The sequence below is a fragment of the Gymnoscopelus braueri genome (assembly GCF_963280865.1).
Source record: "Gymnoscopelus braueri genome assembly, chromosome: 4".
NCBI classification, from domain to species: domain Eukaryota; kingdom Metazoa; phylum Chordata; class Actinopteri; order Myctophiformes; family Myctophidae; genus Gymnoscopelus; species Gymnoscopelus braueri.
This window is the reverse complement of record NC_137605.1, coordinates 27,818,579-27,839,242: the sequence shown is the minus strand read 5'-3', so window position 1 is coordinate 27,839,242 and position 20,664 is coordinate 27,818,579. Positions and strand designations below refer to the sequence as shown.

At 42.7% G+C, this 20,664-nt stretch overlaps 1 protein-coding gene across 1 annotated transcript in view; it reads right to left on the bottom strand.

The window, feature by feature from the left end:
• agmo (alkylglycerol monooxygenase) overlaps positions 1-20,664 on the bottom strand; it is a gene marked incomplete at its 5' end in the record, with an annotated part of 45,616 nt that overhangs the window by 19,028 nt on the left and 5,924 nt on the right. Inside the window, 8 exons of the mRNA XM_080425857.1 lie at positions 1,129-1,245; positions 2,795-2,929; positions 3,540-3,619; positions 3,813-3,878; positions 3,978-4,044; positions 7,450-7,545; positions 8,733-8,836; positions 20,483-20,634. Coding sequence (XP_080281983.1) covers positions 1,129-1,245; positions 2,795-2,929; positions 3,540-3,619; positions 3,813-3,878; positions 3,978-4,044; positions 7,450-7,545; positions 8,733-8,836; positions 20,483-20,634 — 817 coding nt within the window. The remainder of the gene's footprint in view (positions 1-1,128; positions 1,246-2,794; positions 2,930-3,539; positions 3,620-3,812; positions 3,879-3,977; positions 4,045-7,449; positions 7,546-8,732; positions 8,837-20,482; positions 20,635-20,664) is intronic.

The following is a 20,664-nucleotide window of genomic DNA, read 5'->3' as shown; positions in this document are numbered from 1 at the left end:
GACCAAAGAAATAGATGGATTGTGTTATTGTTTCTTAAGTCCCTCGAGGCTTGGCAGATTACATTTTTTATTTGGACCATTATCAGCGTCATTATTATGACGATGTCCATGAAGAAGCAAAGTTTAGCTAGGCTCAGAAGGCTCGACTTGGACAATTTCCTCCTCTGTCTTCAATAGTTACTGTTCATCCGACCTACAGTATAATAAAATGTACACGTTGGCCTTCCAATGATGTAATTGCAGTGTAGCTCCACTTGTTTGAAATAGAAATGTTTTCATGGCTTCGAATTAGCGCTAAGCCCATAAATTGTCCCGCAGTGTATCATCAATTGTCAGGCTAAATAAGTGGCTAGCGAACATGTGGATATAAATACATACGGTGACATGATTTATTGTCGGGCCAGACGGCTCACTTTGTTATTTTCCCCTCCAAGTCCTGATTGCTGCATCCTGAAGGCTATTTGGGTTGGGAAATGGTTGACTCGACAATTAGGGCGTTTGTGTTCGTTGTTGGACCACCAGCTGTTGCTGCTGTTTCATTCGCTGAGAAGGAGGGGGAACCCTCAACCACGGCCAACGTAGAGGTGAGGACCACAAGTGTGGGATCACCACAGAGGTAGAAGAAGACAGGCCATTTTATTTGGAAGTTTGAAGAGGCTGGGTGGGACAGTACTTTCTTGGCTAACCAAAACTATGCCTAGGGAAACAAGGCTTCCAAAGATAACTGTTGAAAAGACCTTTTTTTTTTCTTTGAGAGGGAGAAAGGGGGTCTTTTGGCTCACAGAATGGAAAATAATAGACAAAAGTTGTTCTAAAGAGGAATGCCAATCAGTCATTCTGTCATGATGTTAGAAAGAGCTACTTTTTTCCTACCGGCTAAATGGAGGACTCAGCCTGACCATGGACCAGCCACAAACAAAATGGCGCTTAAATGTGCCATCATGATTGAGACAAACAAATGTGTGAAAGGCATAAGCCCTCCCGAGAAAGAAATACGGTTTACTAGATTTGTATACTAAGTTGCGGACAAAGGACATCATTGTGAGACTTGAATTTGACAAAAATAACTTTTTTTTGTCAATTGTTGTTCTCCTAGACCTAGTGTACTGTACCAGATACTGTACGTACCGTTTTGGACTCAAACACATCAAGGTACAGCCCAAACACCAGGAAGAAATGCGTGAATACGTAGATCTGTAAAGTCACTGGCCAGCTGCTCTCATGGGGGATCTCCTTTCCAGTCACCTGAACAGGGAAAATGGAATGAGTATAGATTCACGTTTGAGTAAATATACTGTGGTCACAAAACAGCAAATGGCATACCGGTAATTAATAAAACAAACTAAAATACAAACTTTATAAATATACAGCATTCAGTTCAGATCAATAAACTTAAGGCACAGAAACATGTGCTTCCAGCATCATGAACTCCAATAATGGACTTTCAACCTTCAACCTTTGGCCTCTACACGTCCCCCTTTTAAATGCTACCCCGATACACAAACGCATATACACTCTCAATGCCATGTCCATAGCCATGATGCCCTGACAACAGATTACAAACAGATAACAATATCAATCATCGAATCAATCAATAAATAAACAAATAAACATGATATCCGATCAAGAGATCCTTGGTTTTTCATTCAGGGTCTTTCCCAGGATCCTGGGTTATTAAAGCACATGTGGGTTCCCCACATATCCCAAACCCCGTAAGGCATTCCAGCACACAGCTCTGCTTAGTCTCAAAAGCTGAAACACATCCAACCCTGTTTCCCTTTACTTACCCTTTCACTCCTCTCCCTTTTCTTTCTTTCTTTCCTTCATCAACAGATATCAACACACGCCCCTCTCTGGGACTACAATGGCAAGTCTTTCAAGATATTTCAGTCAGATTCCAGCTCCCCCCCACATGCTCAGAATCCCCCCGCTGAGTTTAAGGGGCAAATTTAATTGTAAAGGCAAAGGGGAGAGCTTTTGTGTGTGTGTGTGTGTGTGTGTGTGTGTGTGTGTGTGTGTGTGTGCGTGTGCGTGTGCGTGTGCGTGTGCGTGTGTGTGTGTGTGTGTGTGTGTGTGTGTGCGTCTGCGTGTGCGTGTGTGCGTGTGCGTGTGTGTGTAGTATGATGGAGCTACATATGTGCCACCATCAGTGCTATTTCAAAGCTAACCACTGGGGCACTCATTTAGAGCCTATAATTCACTCTGCTAACACAGAATGCACATACACATGCACATGCAGCCACACCAGCACATACACATGCACTTGAGTACATGCACAGTCACACCAGTGCGCGCGCGCACACACACACACACACACACACACACACACACACGCACACGCACACGCGCACGCGCACGCACACACACACACACACACACACACACACACACACACACACACACACCATTGCATGCCTTTTTGATCCCGCAGACTGTATTTAAAGTCGGGTGAAAAAGAGCATATTGTGTTCCCTCTACAAAGGCTCACCAGATTTATTTGTCATGGTGGGTCCTTGTAAAAATGGCAGAATATGTGAAACCGCTGAGTCATTTGGGTTGTGATTTGAACGTGTCAAAATGATAGGTTGGAGGTTCTCATATTGAAATACACAAGGCCAGAGAAAGTGCTTTTAAGCCTGATTTATACTTAGTTGCGCGCCAGTGTCGTGCACCAAAAATAAGAGATCTACAAGCTGACAACCTGTAACAGGGCGATGCGCTGTGAGCTTGTGGATCAGCTATTTTCAGTGCATGGCACCGGCATGCAACTAAGCATGATTCAAACTTTACTTACTTTGGGAACTTCTTTGTGATCTCCCAGTCGCTGTTTACCAGGTGACCAGCTTGGCCCCTTGAGGAAGGTTGACAGCTTATGGATGATTGTCTCATATTTACGGGATTTTCTCCACAGATAGCGATAGTAGGCAAACTGAAAATGAAAATATGGAAAGTATTTAGACATCAACAATAAAGTATAGGGTAGTTAGATCTGACTTGTTTGTCAAAAATGAATCTGCATGCAAATTGATGGGGTTGTGCTCTTTTTTTCAATATATGTGAAAAAATATTTGAAATATTTGCTCTACTTAAACAAAACATAAATGTTTCACAGATGGAAACTTAAAAACCTGAGCGCTACACAACACAATGCTGCATTTCTCATATCAATGTTAATGATTGCAGCCTTAATTAATCTTGAGTGGAAATGTTTGGCATTCGTGGGTAAGGGGACATTGCTCATATACCGTACCGTGCCAAGGGTGAGGGCAGCGAAAATAATCAAACAACTACCTCCCTGGCATTTCATTTTATTGGCCTCCTTCACCTCAGCTGGGCAGTTTGTTTAAAGTAGAGTAATAATGTTATGGTTACAAAATGGTTGGTCCGCCAGCAGGGGAAATATGAGCTCACGCCTCATCTATCGCTGCTCTCACAGGTGTTTACACTCAGAGTACCATACAGAGGGATGGAGGCTAGCTGCTTGACCAAGTGGCCCAGTGGCAGTGATGTCACCGCCGTGGGAAAGTTGGGAAACCAACCTGAACGTGTAGGATTTCGAAGGTTCTGATGGGAAACACCAAGCCGTACACCACTTTGTCTGTCTCTGGAGCAAAGGTACCTGAGGAGACAGTGGTATAATAGTGTGAGCAAACCTGCTGGCTATTGGCATGAAACACAAGGCTTTAACTTTATGATTACATTTGCAGCACACTTACAGAGCATTTGTATGTGCATTATCTGCATTTTCTAACTGAGTACAGGACACCATAACCGTATTGATGTATACTACTAATATTCATTATCATTCTTACCAAACAATCGGTCCCATATGATCAACGCTCCCCCGTAGTTCTTGTCGATGCAATAAAGGTTCCGCCCTGTTAATGTAATGTTTTAGTGATTCAAAATGACACATTTCTGACAAAAATTGATTTACTTTAATGGAAAGACATTGAGTGAATTAGAACTTATCTTACCATGGTGTACTCTGTGGTGACTGGGGGTGTTGAGGATCAACTCCAGAGGACCTAGGTTTCCGATGACCTGCATGCACAAATGATTACACACAAACAGTATGCACTAAGTCAGTGGTTCTCAAACGTTTCAATTTCAAGGACCCCATAACTCGGAGAGTGGAACCATTTGCACAATTACAGATCTGTAAGGGTCTGCCCCAAATTTTTCACATGGGCCTGTTATAGCGCCCCCAGGAGGCCGATTTGTGCAAAACCAATTTTTTTACATTACTCCTACAGATTTTATCCAAACGTCATGCAAATTGGTACACAGTATCTCTATAGTCATGTGATCAACCCGGATCTGTCCGATTTCCCATATTCCATCCTGATTGGCTACGGTTGGCTTCCAAAGTTTGCACGCTTTGAACAAAATGCCTGAAATCATGAACGCAGCTTGCAATTTCCGTGAAATTTCACACGCACATTCCCACTAGACCGAGGAAGAAATGCCACCCATTTCACATTGGCCTGTTATAGCGCCACCAGCAGGTCTAATTTAGCAAAACACATTTTTGGAACAAAATGCCTCAAATCATGAATGCAGTGTCCAATTGCCGTGAAAGGCCTAAGAAGAAATGGCACCCTTTTCACATTGGCCTATTATAGCGCCACCAGGAGGCCACAATAACGTACCTGACCTGGCGGAGACCTGTGCTCCGAGGAGCACTTTTTCTAGTTTATTTTGTATTTATTTATTTAAAAAGTTCTCCCCAATTCAATTAGTGCTAATTCCCCCCATGTGTACTGTGATCCCTGTAGCTGTCAACCTCCAGTTAGCTTGGGGAAGGAGGAAACAACTGCACACCTCCTCTAATACACCATTCCCCAGTGCTTCTTTTCACCTGACAGTGAGGAATTTCAATGGTATAGCGTAACGTGAGAGGACGCTCACAGTATCTCCCCCAGTTCCCCTCCCCTATGGACAGGCACCCTGACCAACCAACCAGTAGGAGTTGCTAGTGCAGCAACAAGGATAAAATCCTGCTGGCTTCCCACCCGCAAACAAATTGTGTTTGTTGGATACACTGCACTTCTTTTAGTGTGGATTTTTGAATGAAAGCCAATTTGTAGATATCTCTTACTATTTTCTAGGCATTTTACTGTACTGTAGGTACAAATGCACATTGATATATCTTTCGATAATGCACCCTTTTCAAATGTTGTAAGTGATACCTAAGACTTTCACACAATTTATATAATGTATAAGTGGTTTCTTATCGAATGAATCCCTGTCCAGGTCCTAAGCTCCATGAGGCATGGACTAAGTGAGGTGGCCAAGCTTCTCATCGGAAAGAACAATAAACGTCTGGAAGCACAACAAACAGACGGAAGAGGAAAGGTGCCAAACCAGAGGCACGTTAATGCTGCTGATAATGGTTACATCAATTTACATTCTTCTGCAAAATACACGCACTCATGGTCTAACAAATATGTGTGCCCTCCTACAGTAAGTAGGAGGGCACACATATGCAACATGAGCGAATTCCGAGTGCATTTTGGTCTAGGATATAGTCATACAGCATAGTTCAACAACAGTTGTTTTTTTATGACAAGACATATAAAAGAAAAAATACTTAAGTGATTAATCACACAGACACACACACACACACACACACACACACACACACACACACACACACACACACACACACACACACACACACACACACACACACACACACACACACACACACACACACACACACACACAGTCATGTGTACCTGCACGGCACGCACACACGCGCGCACACACACGCGCGTGTGCACACACACGCACGCACGCACACACACGCACACACACACACACACACACACACACACACACACACACACACACACACACACACACACACACACACACACACACACGCACACGCACACGCACACGCACACGCACACACACACACACACACACCCACACACACACACACACACACACACACACACACACACACACATATACAAACACTCAGAGCCGCTAGAGATCTCATCACATGGAGCCTATATTTCAGACAGATCAGGTTTCCCTTTGGGTGTGACTTTTACAGAGATTTTGATGTTTCGAGTCGACAAGACAGACCTCTCAATCTGGGGAAATGTGCACGGCTGGACAGAATTTCTCAGTGAGTCATTATTTCCATGTAATGACTGCGTCTGGCAAGCGAGCTCTGAGAGTTTTATCTTGAATGAAAAAGGTCTCCACCACTTCACTCCAGCCTCTGTGGCTGGAACGGTGTGTGCCAATAAATTACATGACATCAAAAAAAGTCCATAAAGGAGGCATAAATTACATCCCTTCAAAAAATTGTGACTGTTATGACTGTTTTCGCTAATAGCGTACTAAAAGATGGAAGGTGTTCCAAATCCCTTCATTTCCACTAACGATCCAGGGGATTGTAAAAGTGATACTCCCAGTCACTTTAAAGGGCGGGAGAGTGGTTGTGCTTCTGTTTGGAATATTTCATAAAATCTCATTATTTTTTATTAAATACAGGTTCCATTGCAGCCTTGGGTCTATAAAGGCTAGCTTTAGTAGTCCGTACAATAACAACACAGGGAGGAGAGTGAGATAGCTAGACTAAAGCCCACTTTATGCTCCGTCGTACAGTATAAATCCTGCTTAAGTCAGCCACAGTATCTTTTTGACTACACACAGCAATAGTCAATTGAAATATATAATTCATGCAGCATAAATACTATATTTAGTTGATTGCTGTATGTGCATCACTGTGGCTATTGTTATTGTAATATTTAGACAGTGTGACTCTTCCAAGGAGTATATCTGTGTTCTCCAGTGCTTACAAACTTGAATCACTTGAGCCCTAGCTCCCTATATTCAAGGAATTTTGCCAAAAATAGCAGATCTACAAGCTCACAATGTGTCCCAACATGACACGATGAAATTTAGTGTACCGTAAGTAAGTAAGGTAATTAAGTAATTAAGTAGTTAACCAGACCCAGAGTGATTTGGGAATTCATCATTGATTCACCTCAGCAGTATTTGTGACAAATAAATATGGTTGGTATGCAAAAACTTTCTTCATGTTTGCTAATCATGGCCCATATTGTTTCCATGTATGTTCTGTGACATGTAGCACAATTTCTGTGTTTTTATTAAAAGTTTAATTTATTTGTTGCTGTTTAATAGCTGACTCAAATCTTGAAAGATTTGTTTTGGCAGGCCACAACATTCTCTTGGGACTGCTGCAATCAGGAAATGTGTTTTTGAGGTTAGTGTTCCTCCCAGGGGCTCCTAGACCTACAACAAGCAGCCTTTAAAAAAAACTGCATACAGTATGTGCTCATGAATAAACTTCCATGACATCTCAAAGATATTTTGGACGTCTTCTAAAACTTTTCAATACCCTGGGGGACTTTCACCAAAACTGCTGAAAACCTGAACACTAAATTGGACCCTGTGTGTGTTTACCTCTGTGTGGATCCAGAATTGGTAGAGCAGGTTGAATTGGACGTGAACAGCGAAGACAGACGGAGGCACAGCAAGAGCCAAGGGCAGATAGAAGATCTAAGAAGAGCAGTACATCATTGTTAATCCAATCAATCCAATCCAACTTTATTTACACAACAGAGTGCTGTACAGTCAGTACATTCTTTTAAAATAAAATTAAAATAAAAGCACAATAAAACACATAGCAAATCAAAATACAAACATACATAGGTGCAATTCTCAAACTGCGTTAAAAGCCCCATACTTAATAATAAAGTAAGGGGCTGGAGTTCAACTATATTTCCAACAGATTGTTATTTTCAATAAATCAATAAATAACATAAAATTGTAAGTAGAAGGACCTAAATACAATATCCTATCAATGAGGATATAATTAATTGGAACTCCCCATTGGAATCTAATGAAGATAAAACACAGGTTAATCTAGTTATAACCATGTTATAAAAGCAATAATACACTTGAGGCCATGCCAATGATGTGATATTGTGTGATATACTGTATAGTGATTTACTGTACCACAGCTACAGCATTTAAGCCACTCGACTTTGCACTCATATCATGATATTCAGTATGACTGCCTCTTGTGTATTATTGCTTAAGAATGGAATAGCAACCCTTCCCTGCTCCTTAGGTTATTTGTCATAATTTGTTCATGTCATTCTTTCATCATTTCCTGTTTTATGTTGAAATACCTCTTTATCTCACTTCAGAGATGTGTAGTGTAGTGTAGTGTAGTGTAGTGTAGTGTAGTGTAGTGTAGCGTAGCGTAGCGTAGTGTAGTTATGTGTTCCCCTTAGTACCAAGTACCCAGTGTACTTCTTTCAATGCCAGCTCATCTTTGTACCCACTGCCCCTCTTTCAGTGCCAGTTCCTCTTTAACACAATGCCTAGAGTTCTTTCTCTTTGTGTTTTGATCTCTTGGTATTTTTGATCTCTGCTTCGTTTACCTGGGCCCCGGATGTAATTTTGTGTTTTTTGATCTCTGCTTCATTTACCGGATCTCGCCTTTGTAATCCCCTTGCCAGATTTGTTTGCATATCTAGACTTCTGTGTTGTTGTTGTTTTAATCTCTGCTTCGTTTACCTGGCTGGGCCTTTCCTTTGTCTTCTCCTTGCCACATTTGTTTGCATATCTTTTGACTGACTACACTGTGTACTGATCGTCTACAAGTAAACACTGTTTGAGTCTCTCTCTCTCTTGCCAGTAACTCCACCAGCCGTTACAGTTTGGAGCGGAACCCTTACCCATGATGAAAGCTGCTGGGTGAGAGACTGTCTGAGAGCAGTGGGGAGGTTGTAGTACTCTGAACTGTGGTGTACCTGGTGGGCTGCCCACAGGAGGGCCACCTCTGAGAAATGAACACACACACACACACACACACACACACACACACACACACACACACACACACACACACACACACGCACAGAACGTAAGAGACAGAGAAAGATGCAACTTAAATCACTAGTCACCGCAGTCCCAAGTGCCCAAAGAAAGCTTTAAATTCATGAGGCTATCACCTATGAGTAATACATACAGTCTCTCATTAAGGGCAAACAGCAGGCGCACAACTTTCCACACAATCGTTCAAGCACTTGCTCCACACACATCCAGCTGCCTCTGCATCAGCTCGACAAGTGATTTATCTCAGAAAATCAACCCCCGAATGAGTAACCAGACACCTCCATCCCCAGAAGGAGTCATTGTGGTCCATCATGCTCCTATAAAGTCTTGATGAAAAGCTAACGCTTAAGCCTGATACTTCGTTGTACGGCGGTGTTCCGTGCCAAACGTAGACAGTCTACAAACTCACAACACGTCACATCGCGACATGTCGTGAGATTGTATAGGCCTATCGGCTATATTCAGTGTTGGGCACTGTCATACGACAGAGCCCTGTTGATTTTGACAGCAAATTTTGATTTAGTTTTAGTCATAGTCTTTTGAAAAAGAATCGACTAAATATCATAAGATTATGGCCTACAGTTAAATTTTACACTTGGTTGCATGCTGAAAATAGCAGATCTACAAGCTCACAATGCGTCGCTCTGCGACGCATTGTGAGCTTGTAGATCTGCTATTTTCAGAGCGCAACACCCGAGCGCAACCAAACATAAAATGACTTGTCTTAGTTCTACTGGTTGATCTCTTCTCCACTAGTCCCTCACTAACATTTGAGTCTAGTTTTTATATGTTGACGAAATTGTCAATATATTTAGTCTTAGTTTTAGTCATCGTAGCTTAGTCTTTATTTCGTTTTTATTTCATTTTCGTCAGTGAAAAAAGGTAGTCAACACATTTTTCATCATAGTTTTAGTCGACAAAATCAACACTGCGACAGAGTATAAATTAGGCATTAGCCTGGCTGGCCATTGGTGGTGGGGGGGGACACTAGGCTATTATGACAGCAGGGGTATAAGGGCTGCAGCTGGTAAAAGTCCAGCCTGAGCTCCCAGTGCTCCAGTTTACATTCCTCTGCTGTGTTGTGATACTTGCTACATTAATATCAGTGTTACACTTCATTTTAACATCCAAAAGGAACATGCTTGTTAAGTTTCACTGGATCTCCGGCCCTTTTCCGGACCACCCTGTCTAGCGTGTGCGTTTTGGCACCTACCAGACACGTTGGCTCCTTTGGCCATTCATGAGAGTGCAGTAACCTTCAAATATTGCGGGACCGCAAAGACTCATATAGGCTATCTATAGTAATGTATACATTTCAATAAAAGCAGTTGAAGTTTATTAAATTGGGTTAAAGTTCCACATAGCAGCCTTGATGTGTGATTACGCCATGGATGATAATAAAACAATTTAACTCCACAAAAATGTACTAGATACATACAGGATCAGAATTGAGGGGTTTAGTAGATGTAAGGAAGTACAGTAATGTCATGGCCTGAAGCACATGCACAAAGACAGACACGCACGCACGCACGCACGCACGCACGCACGCACGCACGCACGCACGCACGCACGCACGCACGCACGCACGCACGCACGCACGCACGCACGCACGCACACACACACACACACACACACACACACACACACACACACACACACACACACACACACACACACAGTAACAGCATCACCCTCTCTCTGGGATAACAAACTATTTTGAGAGATCATTCAAAAGACACGTCTTGAACGATACATACAGTATGCCTTTTTCAATGTTTAATAAACTTGTGAATTCTATTGAGACCGGCTACCATAAAACCCAATGGGTCGAGGCCACGCCACCTGAACAAACACGCCACAAAGAAAGTGAGTTTGAAGGTGTGCATATTACGTGCCTGTGAAGAGAGCGGCGTTACAATCTGACCATATAACAGCCATCAGCCAGCAGAGCATGGTCAACCATTTCCAATCAGGGAGCCTCGCGAGGACGTGGAATTCGTCAAGCCTTGGATACAGCGGGGGGAAACCCCTATTAACTCCTGCCGAAAAGTAACGTTCCTGACCAATGCTCCACACCTCACTTATTTCGTAGGTTATTGCTGTATTTCAGCTGGTGTGAGAGAACAGTGTCAATATGGTGTCAAACAGTGTACTTTGGAGTGAAGCGAAATGGGTGCAATAAGGCTGACTTTATTTCAAACTTTATTTGCCCTCTCAACACCACTGACAGAAGCCTGCTGCTCAGCCATGAATGTGAAAGGCGGCTAAGGGAATGTTGGGAAAAGAGAAGAGAGACTGTTTAATCATTACTTTTCATCTGTGCACTTTCAATGAAGTGCACTATATTGCATTTTAATCTACAAAATGTGCTAAATGAACAAAGGAAATGTGAGAGAAGAGAAGAGAAGAGAAGAGAAGAGAAGAGAAGAGAAGAGAAGAGAAGAGAAGAGAAGAGAAGAGAAGAGAAGAGAAGAGAAGAGAAGAGAAGAGAAGAGAAGAGAAGAGAAGAGAAGAGAAGAGAAGAGAAGAGAAGAGAAGAGAAGAGAAGAGAAGAGAAGAGAAGAGAGATTTTGAATGAAAATTAAAACGGAAAAAGTTGTAGGAAAGGTAATGGTCATAAACATATAACAGATACTAAGAAACTAAGTCCTATAAATGGGGGCTATAGATATACATTTTCATTCTGTATTCTGTTAGAAAGTCAAAGTGGGTTTGAAACAAACTCTCTTGCTAAGATACATAGAGAGCATAATCTAGCCTTTGTTTAATTCCAACAGCCTGAATATTTTTTATTTCTATACAACTCAGTGGACTCCTGCATGGTGGAGTCCCGGGCTGGGGGGGGGGGGGGGGGGGGGTGAAAGATTGATGCTCGTTGTCATTGATAGGAAGTAGGAACCGCTAGGCTTCACTGCAAGCCCATGTCCTCATCTCTGTGCTCGGCAGGACACTGCATAGTTTGGCAAGGCCTATTCAGGAGGGAAGCCCTGTTAATGATGAGAACCAATGCCACAGAGCCCACGTTCCCAACAAGAGCAGAAGGCACTGAGGACCAATGTGTCCATATGGCCTCTAGTGGGGTCGATCTGCAATTGATTTCTCAGGAATAGTGGGTACAATAATGCCAATGTGAACTTGGTGTAAAGGAAGACCTTGTTAGTTTGAAATAACAGTTATGTCAAAGGCAGAGCAAGCAAGCTGATGTAATACTGCATGTATGATCTTGAGTGAAGATCTTCAATCAAATAATGTATGCCTCCTATCATTCATAATCATCAGTCATGGTCATGTGATATGTAGAGAGAAATCATGTGAGAGTATACATAAGTTTGTGTTTAACTGTGTATGTCCATGCTGAAACCTGTCACACACAGTGCTTACACAACGTAATGTGTCATATAATTACAACAAAGTCCTATTGAACGCCATAAAGTGAAGTGGCAATGGCTATATCAAGTAAGGCATCGGATAACAGTGTCAATAAACAGGTATGAGTGGTAAAAAAAACAACAACACCTTCATTAGATTATAGAAAGAAAGCTTAATGACTCTCTTTAACCGCTCAACCCTTTCAAATACCTGCCTTATGAAACCGTTTAACAGCAATATCAATCAAATGCTGAAATCAGCACCCTCTGTGACAAACCCTGGCATTAACAGCAAAGTCCCTGATGTGAGTGGTGGGATGCCTTGTCAGTCATGTGGGTAATGGGCTGTGAACAGCTTTCCAGTGTTTGGATTGGAGGGCGCTTGGATGGGGTGCCAACCTAAACACAATGGGCTGTGCTCTGTGGACCGGTGGGCCTGCTCCCCTCTGCCACTGCCATACTTCATGCTGTCCACGCAGCTCAGTCACACACAGTAAACCAAACACACTATAACCCTGGTCAGGCCCACTTACAGCTCTCGCTAACAGTGTGTTAAAAGCTGTACGGGTGAGGTAAAGCACCTATATTCCAAATATTAACTCCATTTCATATCATTTTATTATGTGTCTCTATTCTATTCTTCGGAATTCTATTTGATTATGTATTCCAATTACATTTTAATCTGTTATTTAATTTTCTGTCCCAAAAATCTAAATCCTAGTTTGCATTCAATGCATTTTTGTAAAGTTATGGTACACATGTGTTTATCTAATAGGAGGATGTCATTCACACGCCTCCAATCAGACTGTGTCATCACTCAGCAGTGTCAGCAGGGGAAATTGCTTTGTCTGTCAACATGGGGAAGTCTGTCTGTGAGGCTGCCAGAGCACATGAGGGCAGCAGACTGCTGGCCTGTGCCGCTGCTGAGCTCAGCTGCCTGCCGGTGTCGCTGAGATACTCGTTATCAGCACTTGACTTGACTCCTCCATTTGTCAAACTGTAGTGTACACAAGCCGTGGCCTGAACTCACACAGACACTGCTGCCGAGATACGGACGTGTCGCGCACAGGTGCGGATAATGCAAGTTTGTGTGCACGAAAGCCCACATACACACAGAACCACGGACGCACACATACACGAGACGGGAGTGCGCAAGAGCACAGTGACCTGCAGGCCACTGTTGATGTTATCTCTGGATCCCCTGAAGTGTTTCGTGGGTCTCCCGTAGTGCAGCGAGGGCGAGCCCCCGCATCCCCTCCAACAGACAGCATTATGGGGGGATTCTCCAAACCTGTGCCGGATCAGGAACATGCAGTCAGGGCGAAGATTTATGGAGACGTGGCCTCCCAGGGGGAGGTTAACCCCCGCCCTGCCACACAGACAGGAGGAGCTCCTCTTTTTAAACAATAACATCCACATCAGCAGCGCCTCCTCAAGGGACGCACACGGAGAGGAGGGGAGCGCAGAGGAGAGGAGAGGAGAGAGAAGAGCAGAGGAGTACTGAACACATCTGTTTGTCTTAACAACTGCTGCTGTCTGCACGGCTGGAGGAGTGGGAGGGGTGTGGAGTGGACTCTAGCCAAACAGATGCACAGAAGACTGGTGCACGGATAAGGATGGGCGAGATTGGATATATGCACGAGTATGAAACACATGCTGTAGGTGAATGTGAAAACAGCAGAGCAGCAATCAAACACACACACACACACACACACACACACACACACACACACACACACACACACACACACTCACACACACACACACACACACACACACACACACACACACACACACATACACACACACACACACACACACAAGCACGCACACACACAAACATGCACGCACACAGTCGACACGCATATTTAATGTCCTTCTATTTTGTCATGAGGAGGACATGTGAAGATATGACAGCACTCACAGCTCATGCTGGAAAATCAGCCCAGCTTACATAAACAATGCATTTTGATCATGAGTTTAACGTAGGCTTTTCAGTGTGAGCTCTGGATACACAGAACACGTTGGGAAGTGTTATGTCAGATTTCAGAACAGGAGAAAGTCCACACGCCGTCTTAATGCTCCCAAAAATATTTATTAAGCGGTCTTTGTCAGGTGTACTCCAGTACACCTGATAAAGGCCGAAACGTTGAGGCCAAAACGTTGTGTACTTTTGGGAGCATTAAGACTTCTCCTTTTGTACAGTTACCTATTTGATCCAGCACCCGTTGAAATAGCCTACTTGTAGATGTGCATGCACCTCTTGGACTGCTGTCAGATGTCCACCTCACAATACATTACAATACGCACGCACGCACGCACGCACGCACGCACGCACGCACGCACGCACGCACGCACGCACGCACGCACGCACGCACGCACGCACGCACGCACGCACGCACGCACGCACACACACACACACACACACACACACACACACACACACACACACACACACACACACACACACACTCTCTCTCTCTGGTAAAGTAGTTGCACATACATGATCTGTATCTATAAATGCATGAAATCTCTGTGAGTGTGTCCTTTGCGTATCTCTAACCATTCAACCGATCGACTTCAAACTTGACATGTGCATATCTGTCTGTGAGTCTCTCTGTCCATGTCCCTTTTATGCCCATACTGTATATGGAGATCCCTGATTACATTAATATTACGTCATATTACTGACATCATAGACTGACCTCCAAGTACTATAATAATAGGTTCTGCACTAAGTACTCTGCAATGGGTACAACCGGTATTGTGTAACCAAAGTGCCATGTGTTCCTAATGGCCATCACATCACTAGGTAAATAACTGCAGATATAAACATCATTAGGTAATTAGATAGGTACGTTTTAAACTGTCATGTTTTTCCTTCCTATCTAATCTGAATGTTAAAGTTCAAGGCACAATTGAGGCCTTGTCCAGCATTATCATTGTTCATTTGTTTTGGCCTTTACCCTTTCCGTTCAAGAGAAAAAAACTGGCCGTTCCTGAATCACTGTGCCAACATTCTGTGTGTTCTGCTGTTATATACTACCTGCGGCTGAACACATTACACTTTACTCAGTACTTTTATTGGCCGGGCCCTGAGATCATCCAGCTTCTGTTATTAGCCCCACAGTTTCCATGATTTCCATTGATTCATGATCATTGAAAACTACAGTTGAGACTTCTAAAGTGACTACACTAGCGCTAGACTCACAACTTACACAATGTGGCGTAATCAACCTCACTTATGACTGCGTATGACTTAACGGTACCATTTTAATTAGTAACCAGGGACACCATTTCCTATTACAGTCAGTACCCTTAAAGCATACAAATCACTCTGCAAGAGCAGCATTTGATAAGACAGTAAACAAGCCTCAGTATGACCGGTGACTCGGATGCATGTTAGCCATGGCGGTACCGTACAACAGCAGAAAATGTGGTGAGACAGCTTCAGCATAATTCCATTACCTCACATATAATCAATGTATGGGACAACGGACTGGCTGATTAATGGCTTTGGGCCTGAACGGCTAGATATAGACGTCCTTTAAAGAGCAGAGCTACTATTAGTGGGACTTGTGATATGAGGTTAGAATAAACAGAATCACCAGGGCTGTCAACAACATGGCCGCATCAGAAACAAATCCACCTCCGACTTACCCAAAACCATCTGGCTGCAGGCTGTTTAGAATAGAATTGTTTGGAACATATATAGACTGTCTATTTGTTGAAAAGGTAGCGTTTGGTGGTGAAACTTATCAGCAACAACAAAGCTTGGGCCAGAATCGCTCAGGACATTTGCTATAGGTGCAGGTGTAGCTACTTATTTCCCAGGGTTATTTATTTACACAAGGTTCTGTAAATATACCCAATCAGAATACAGCTATTCAACCAGAGGTAATCTAACTACATTCCAAAAGAAATGGGATCCTTTCTTGACATTTGACTCCCTCTAATCCCCACTGCAATATTGAGCACCCGCCCCCTCTCTCTCTCTCTCTCTCTCTCTCTCTCTCTCTCTCTCTCTCTCTCTCTCTCTCTCTCTCTCTCTCTCTCTCTCTCTCTCTCTCTCTCTCTGCTCCTCTCTTTCTACCTTTTCTTTTCTATTTCTCTCTTTCTATCTGATCTTTACTTTCATATACTTTGTTTTCAAAAGCAACATTATGTGCCATGTTCTTTATATTGTTTTTCTCTTCTTACTTTCTGATGTATTTTTTAATGAGTGTGTTGCATGTTTAAAAAAAGTGAAAACATTTAAGGAAGTAGGCATGGCAAACGATCCTGTGTTGATGATGGGAAGTTGTCATTCCATGTGTACCTTAAATAAGCTTAATATGTGTAGTCATGCAGATGTGAACTGACACTGATTGTGTGCCTAACTTCTAATAAACATATTAATGGAAAAAAAGGTACTGTAAATAGAGTGTAAGATGTATTATACTTGTTTCGTGACTTATACTATATTTTGCGGAATCTGTGTGTGTGTGTGTGTGTGTGTGTGTGTGTGTGTGTGTGTGTGTGTGTGTGTGTGTGTGTGTGTGTGTGTGTGTGTGTGTGTGTGTGTGTGTGTGTGTGTGTGTGTGTGTGTGTGAGTGTGTGTGTGTGTCTCTCTGTCTGTCTGTCTGTCTGTCTGTCTGTCACACATAATTTGTCCCGGGCATAAATCCAACAGCGTCCGTCTGACTGTTCGGTCTCAAACTTGCCGTGTGCGTCCCATATGACCCAGAGGTGTTCAGAGTCAAATGGCAATTTGGACCGACCAACGGTTTCCGAGCACCGAAAAATCACAAATATCTGTATCTGTCGGAGAACAATCTGGGAACCCATCGCCAACTGAAAATGAAAAACAGCGCCCTCTGCTGTTTGTTCTATGTCTGTTGGCTCTGGGCGGAAGAAAACGTAACGCCAGAGCGCAAGGAAACCGGTGTTTGTTGTATGCCTTCAGCGCATCACTTCCGGTTGGTGCGACTATGTTTTCATTCCCACTAACAGTATTTCTACACGGAACACTAACACCACTTCTCCCAGAGAACATGGATCGTATTGGTTATAAGCCCACTTGTTTCTATGATGAAAGAGTAAGTTAAAATGTGAATATCTTTCCGTGGTTTTGTCTGCTCCGCGGACGCTATTGTTAAATTAGTTTCGGTTTGTTTCGAGGGGGGAAGGATCGACGGACACGTGAATCCCGCCCACTACATTTGATTGGGTAAAGCGCGGCCTGCTTCCTGATCTGAAGGCACGACCATGCGCACACGTTATGACGAACCTCCCCGACAGATTCCAACGCAGTGCAGAAACTGTTCTTGAGAGATTAGTCGGAGAAAGACACACGAATTGTTCGGGAGACTGTATGCATCTGCTTCTCTGATTGGCCATCCCAAACCGTCGTCTTTACAGATTGGCGAAGCGGCACATCACATGTGTGCCGCTAAGACAGTATAAGTGCTTGATTGGCTAACCCAACCAGTCGGCTTAACTGATTGGCCGAGCTTCGCATAACATTTGTGCCGCATCGCAGCATAAATGTAACGACTTGCATCGTTCTCGACATGCATGCATGGCCCCAAATAGGCCAGCTCCCAAAGGGCGCCATCCTAGTATTGGTAATTAGCTTAGATGAGCTATAGCTGCTTATGATGTGCACTACTAATAAAAAGATGTCACACAAATAGTGTAAAATCAATTAAATCTGTCTACGTGAAAGGTTATTCAAATATTTAGAAGTACTATTGCAAGAGCCAATATGGAAAACGTTTAATATTTCACTGAAGTTCAAAACTGAGTAAAGAATTCTGTACTAAAATACCTGCACACTATGGTGCGTTGTCTTTGAATCAGATTTTACTGCAAAGACAGACTGGCTGGTCAGAGGAAGGCAAAGCAGTAATGTCTCCTCAATAAAAGATGGCATCAGCAGAGATGACTGACTGTTTCAAAGCACTTTCCATTCAATTCGGCGGGAAGAGTCCTTTCAAGTGGAAGACATGAGGAGGAAAGTATGAAAAAAAGGGCCATAAAACTGTTTAAATTGAAAATGATATTTTACAGTGCAGCTAATAAGGGTTCATATTTCCCAATGGAGTGTGTCACTTGCACATTTTGTGCAGCTTTCTATTGTGCTTTTCTCATTTTTATGAAATATTGAGATTTATAGTTCATATGTTTTCATACAATAGGATTATGGATGCATTTTTCCCATGGTCCATTGAAGCAGAAATCGGTTAGATTGTAAATTTGTGCTTTGCGATGAAAGCGCAATAACTTGGACCTTGTAAAACAAGGACTGAGTCCCAACAGAATTATGAACTTACATTCTGAAACTTGTTTAATTGTACTCTTTATGTTCAAGGATATTACTGTACCTAACCACAACATGTCTCCCCAACCCTCCAGTCTTTGACTATTCAAACAAAATGCCTCTGAAATACAATGGCTTGGTCAAGCCTTACTGTACCTTGAAATGAGGCAGAGGTCAAAACCTGGTTGACTGAGATGACCTCACCTGACCAGAGTGAGAACTAAAGACTGTGCCAAACCTATCCTGTGGTCAGAAAGGGCTGGTTCCCTCGAGTAACAAGGGAAAAGCTTATATCCTCAGCAAGCACTGCGGTCACCCAGCACCAGACAATTATCTGTGACCCCACAATGTTCCATAATAACAACCCCAAAGGCTGGAGGAGGAAATGAAAGTAAGTGGAAAGTTTTTGAGACATAAAAATACCACACTCCAACCGAACAAACCGAGCAGATATATGATATTGTATGAATCGTTCCTTCGGAATCACCAGACAATGAGAATATGTGCAGATTGTGCACTCATACATCATTAGGAGATGTAAAATTGCTTTTAGGATCCAGTGAATAGCATTGAAGAGATGCTTGCATTGCCATGGTGACAGAAAAAAAGGTCAGATGGAATAGGGTTAAATACAGACGTTCTATCTATATTTTCAGTAACCTATTGTGAATACACACTTAGCAGATGGCAAGGTTGAACAGTACATCAACCCTGTTAAACATCAATAAATGCTCCTTAACATGGGTTCACAGATTGCCTGTCAGGATAATGATACAGTCAGGAAGTTTGTTTACATGTTCTATGGCCAGAGAAAGGACAGCCTTTGAGCAATGACCTCTCAAACAAGGCTGGCAGAGTCGAGGGTGTGTTGAGCCATTTTCTGTCACACAATACGTATGGCCAGGAACCTTTAAAAACACAGCTTCTGTTTACCCAGAATCAAATATCAACACAGCCGCGGCACACGTTGAATCATTTGATATGCCACTGACACAAATAAGCACCAATCCAGTGCACAAACAATGTGGCACGCCAAATGTCTGGCACGTTGATCAACAAACCAAAGGCATACGAGAAGAAGCAGAACTTACTAGTGTAGGTCTTGGGTAGTTTGAAAGATTTAAAACTAGCTTTAAAGATTTAAAACTAGCACTGAGACAGCAGTGCAGATATACAGTCTCCAGCACTCTTTGGTGAAGATCCAGGAACCTGGTGCTTTTGAGCTATCACTATTTACAGCATGTTGCTCTGAAAGCCCCATGGTGGACTACAGCACTCTGGAGACCACAGCCTCTCACATCTGCAATGTTCAGAACCAGCTGGACGTAACTCACAAATAATTGCTTCCTCCTCAACATCCAGCAAAACATGATGTGTACTATCTTCACAGTTTCTCCCTGTGGAGACGGCAACTAAGTCAATGTTTCACAATCATTTATCATCAGCTCTTTGTAGTTGTTTTTTTTGTTAACCACTTAAGTCCTATATACTTTTTTTTCTTTTTTCACTATTCGTCGTACGGCGAATGGTGAAAATAGCTGATCTACAAGCTCACAACGATTGTAGATCTACGCTTGTAGATCTGCTATTTTTGACTATTTTTGAAATTCTATATATGTGACACTATCTTTTTTAGAATAAAAAAACAAACAACAACATTTTAATCTTGCAATCTCATTTTGGCAGTTAAACGAATGATAAGGTTTCAGAACAAGTACGTATCCATGGATTTTTGCTATAACTCTGAGCATTTCCATCTGATAATAATAATAGATAATCATTATTATCATAATGATGATAATATACCACAACGAAAAATCCATTGCATTCCCCTCTTTCTTATTCCTGCAACTAACATAAACAATATAGAAGAAAGGGGATGGCTGATCCCTGGACTTTAAGCCAGACTTTTCTTTCTTACCGTGAGCAAAGCGGTGCACCCAGTAGTAGCAGAAATCCACGCCCAGGAAGGTGAACCACCAGGTCCAGGCAGAGTCCCATGGTAGCTCAAACAGATGATAATGGTTCCATACATAGATGTAACTGGTCAGCTCTAAACCTCGCATCACCAACCTGAGGAAGTTACAATGGAAAATGTTATGT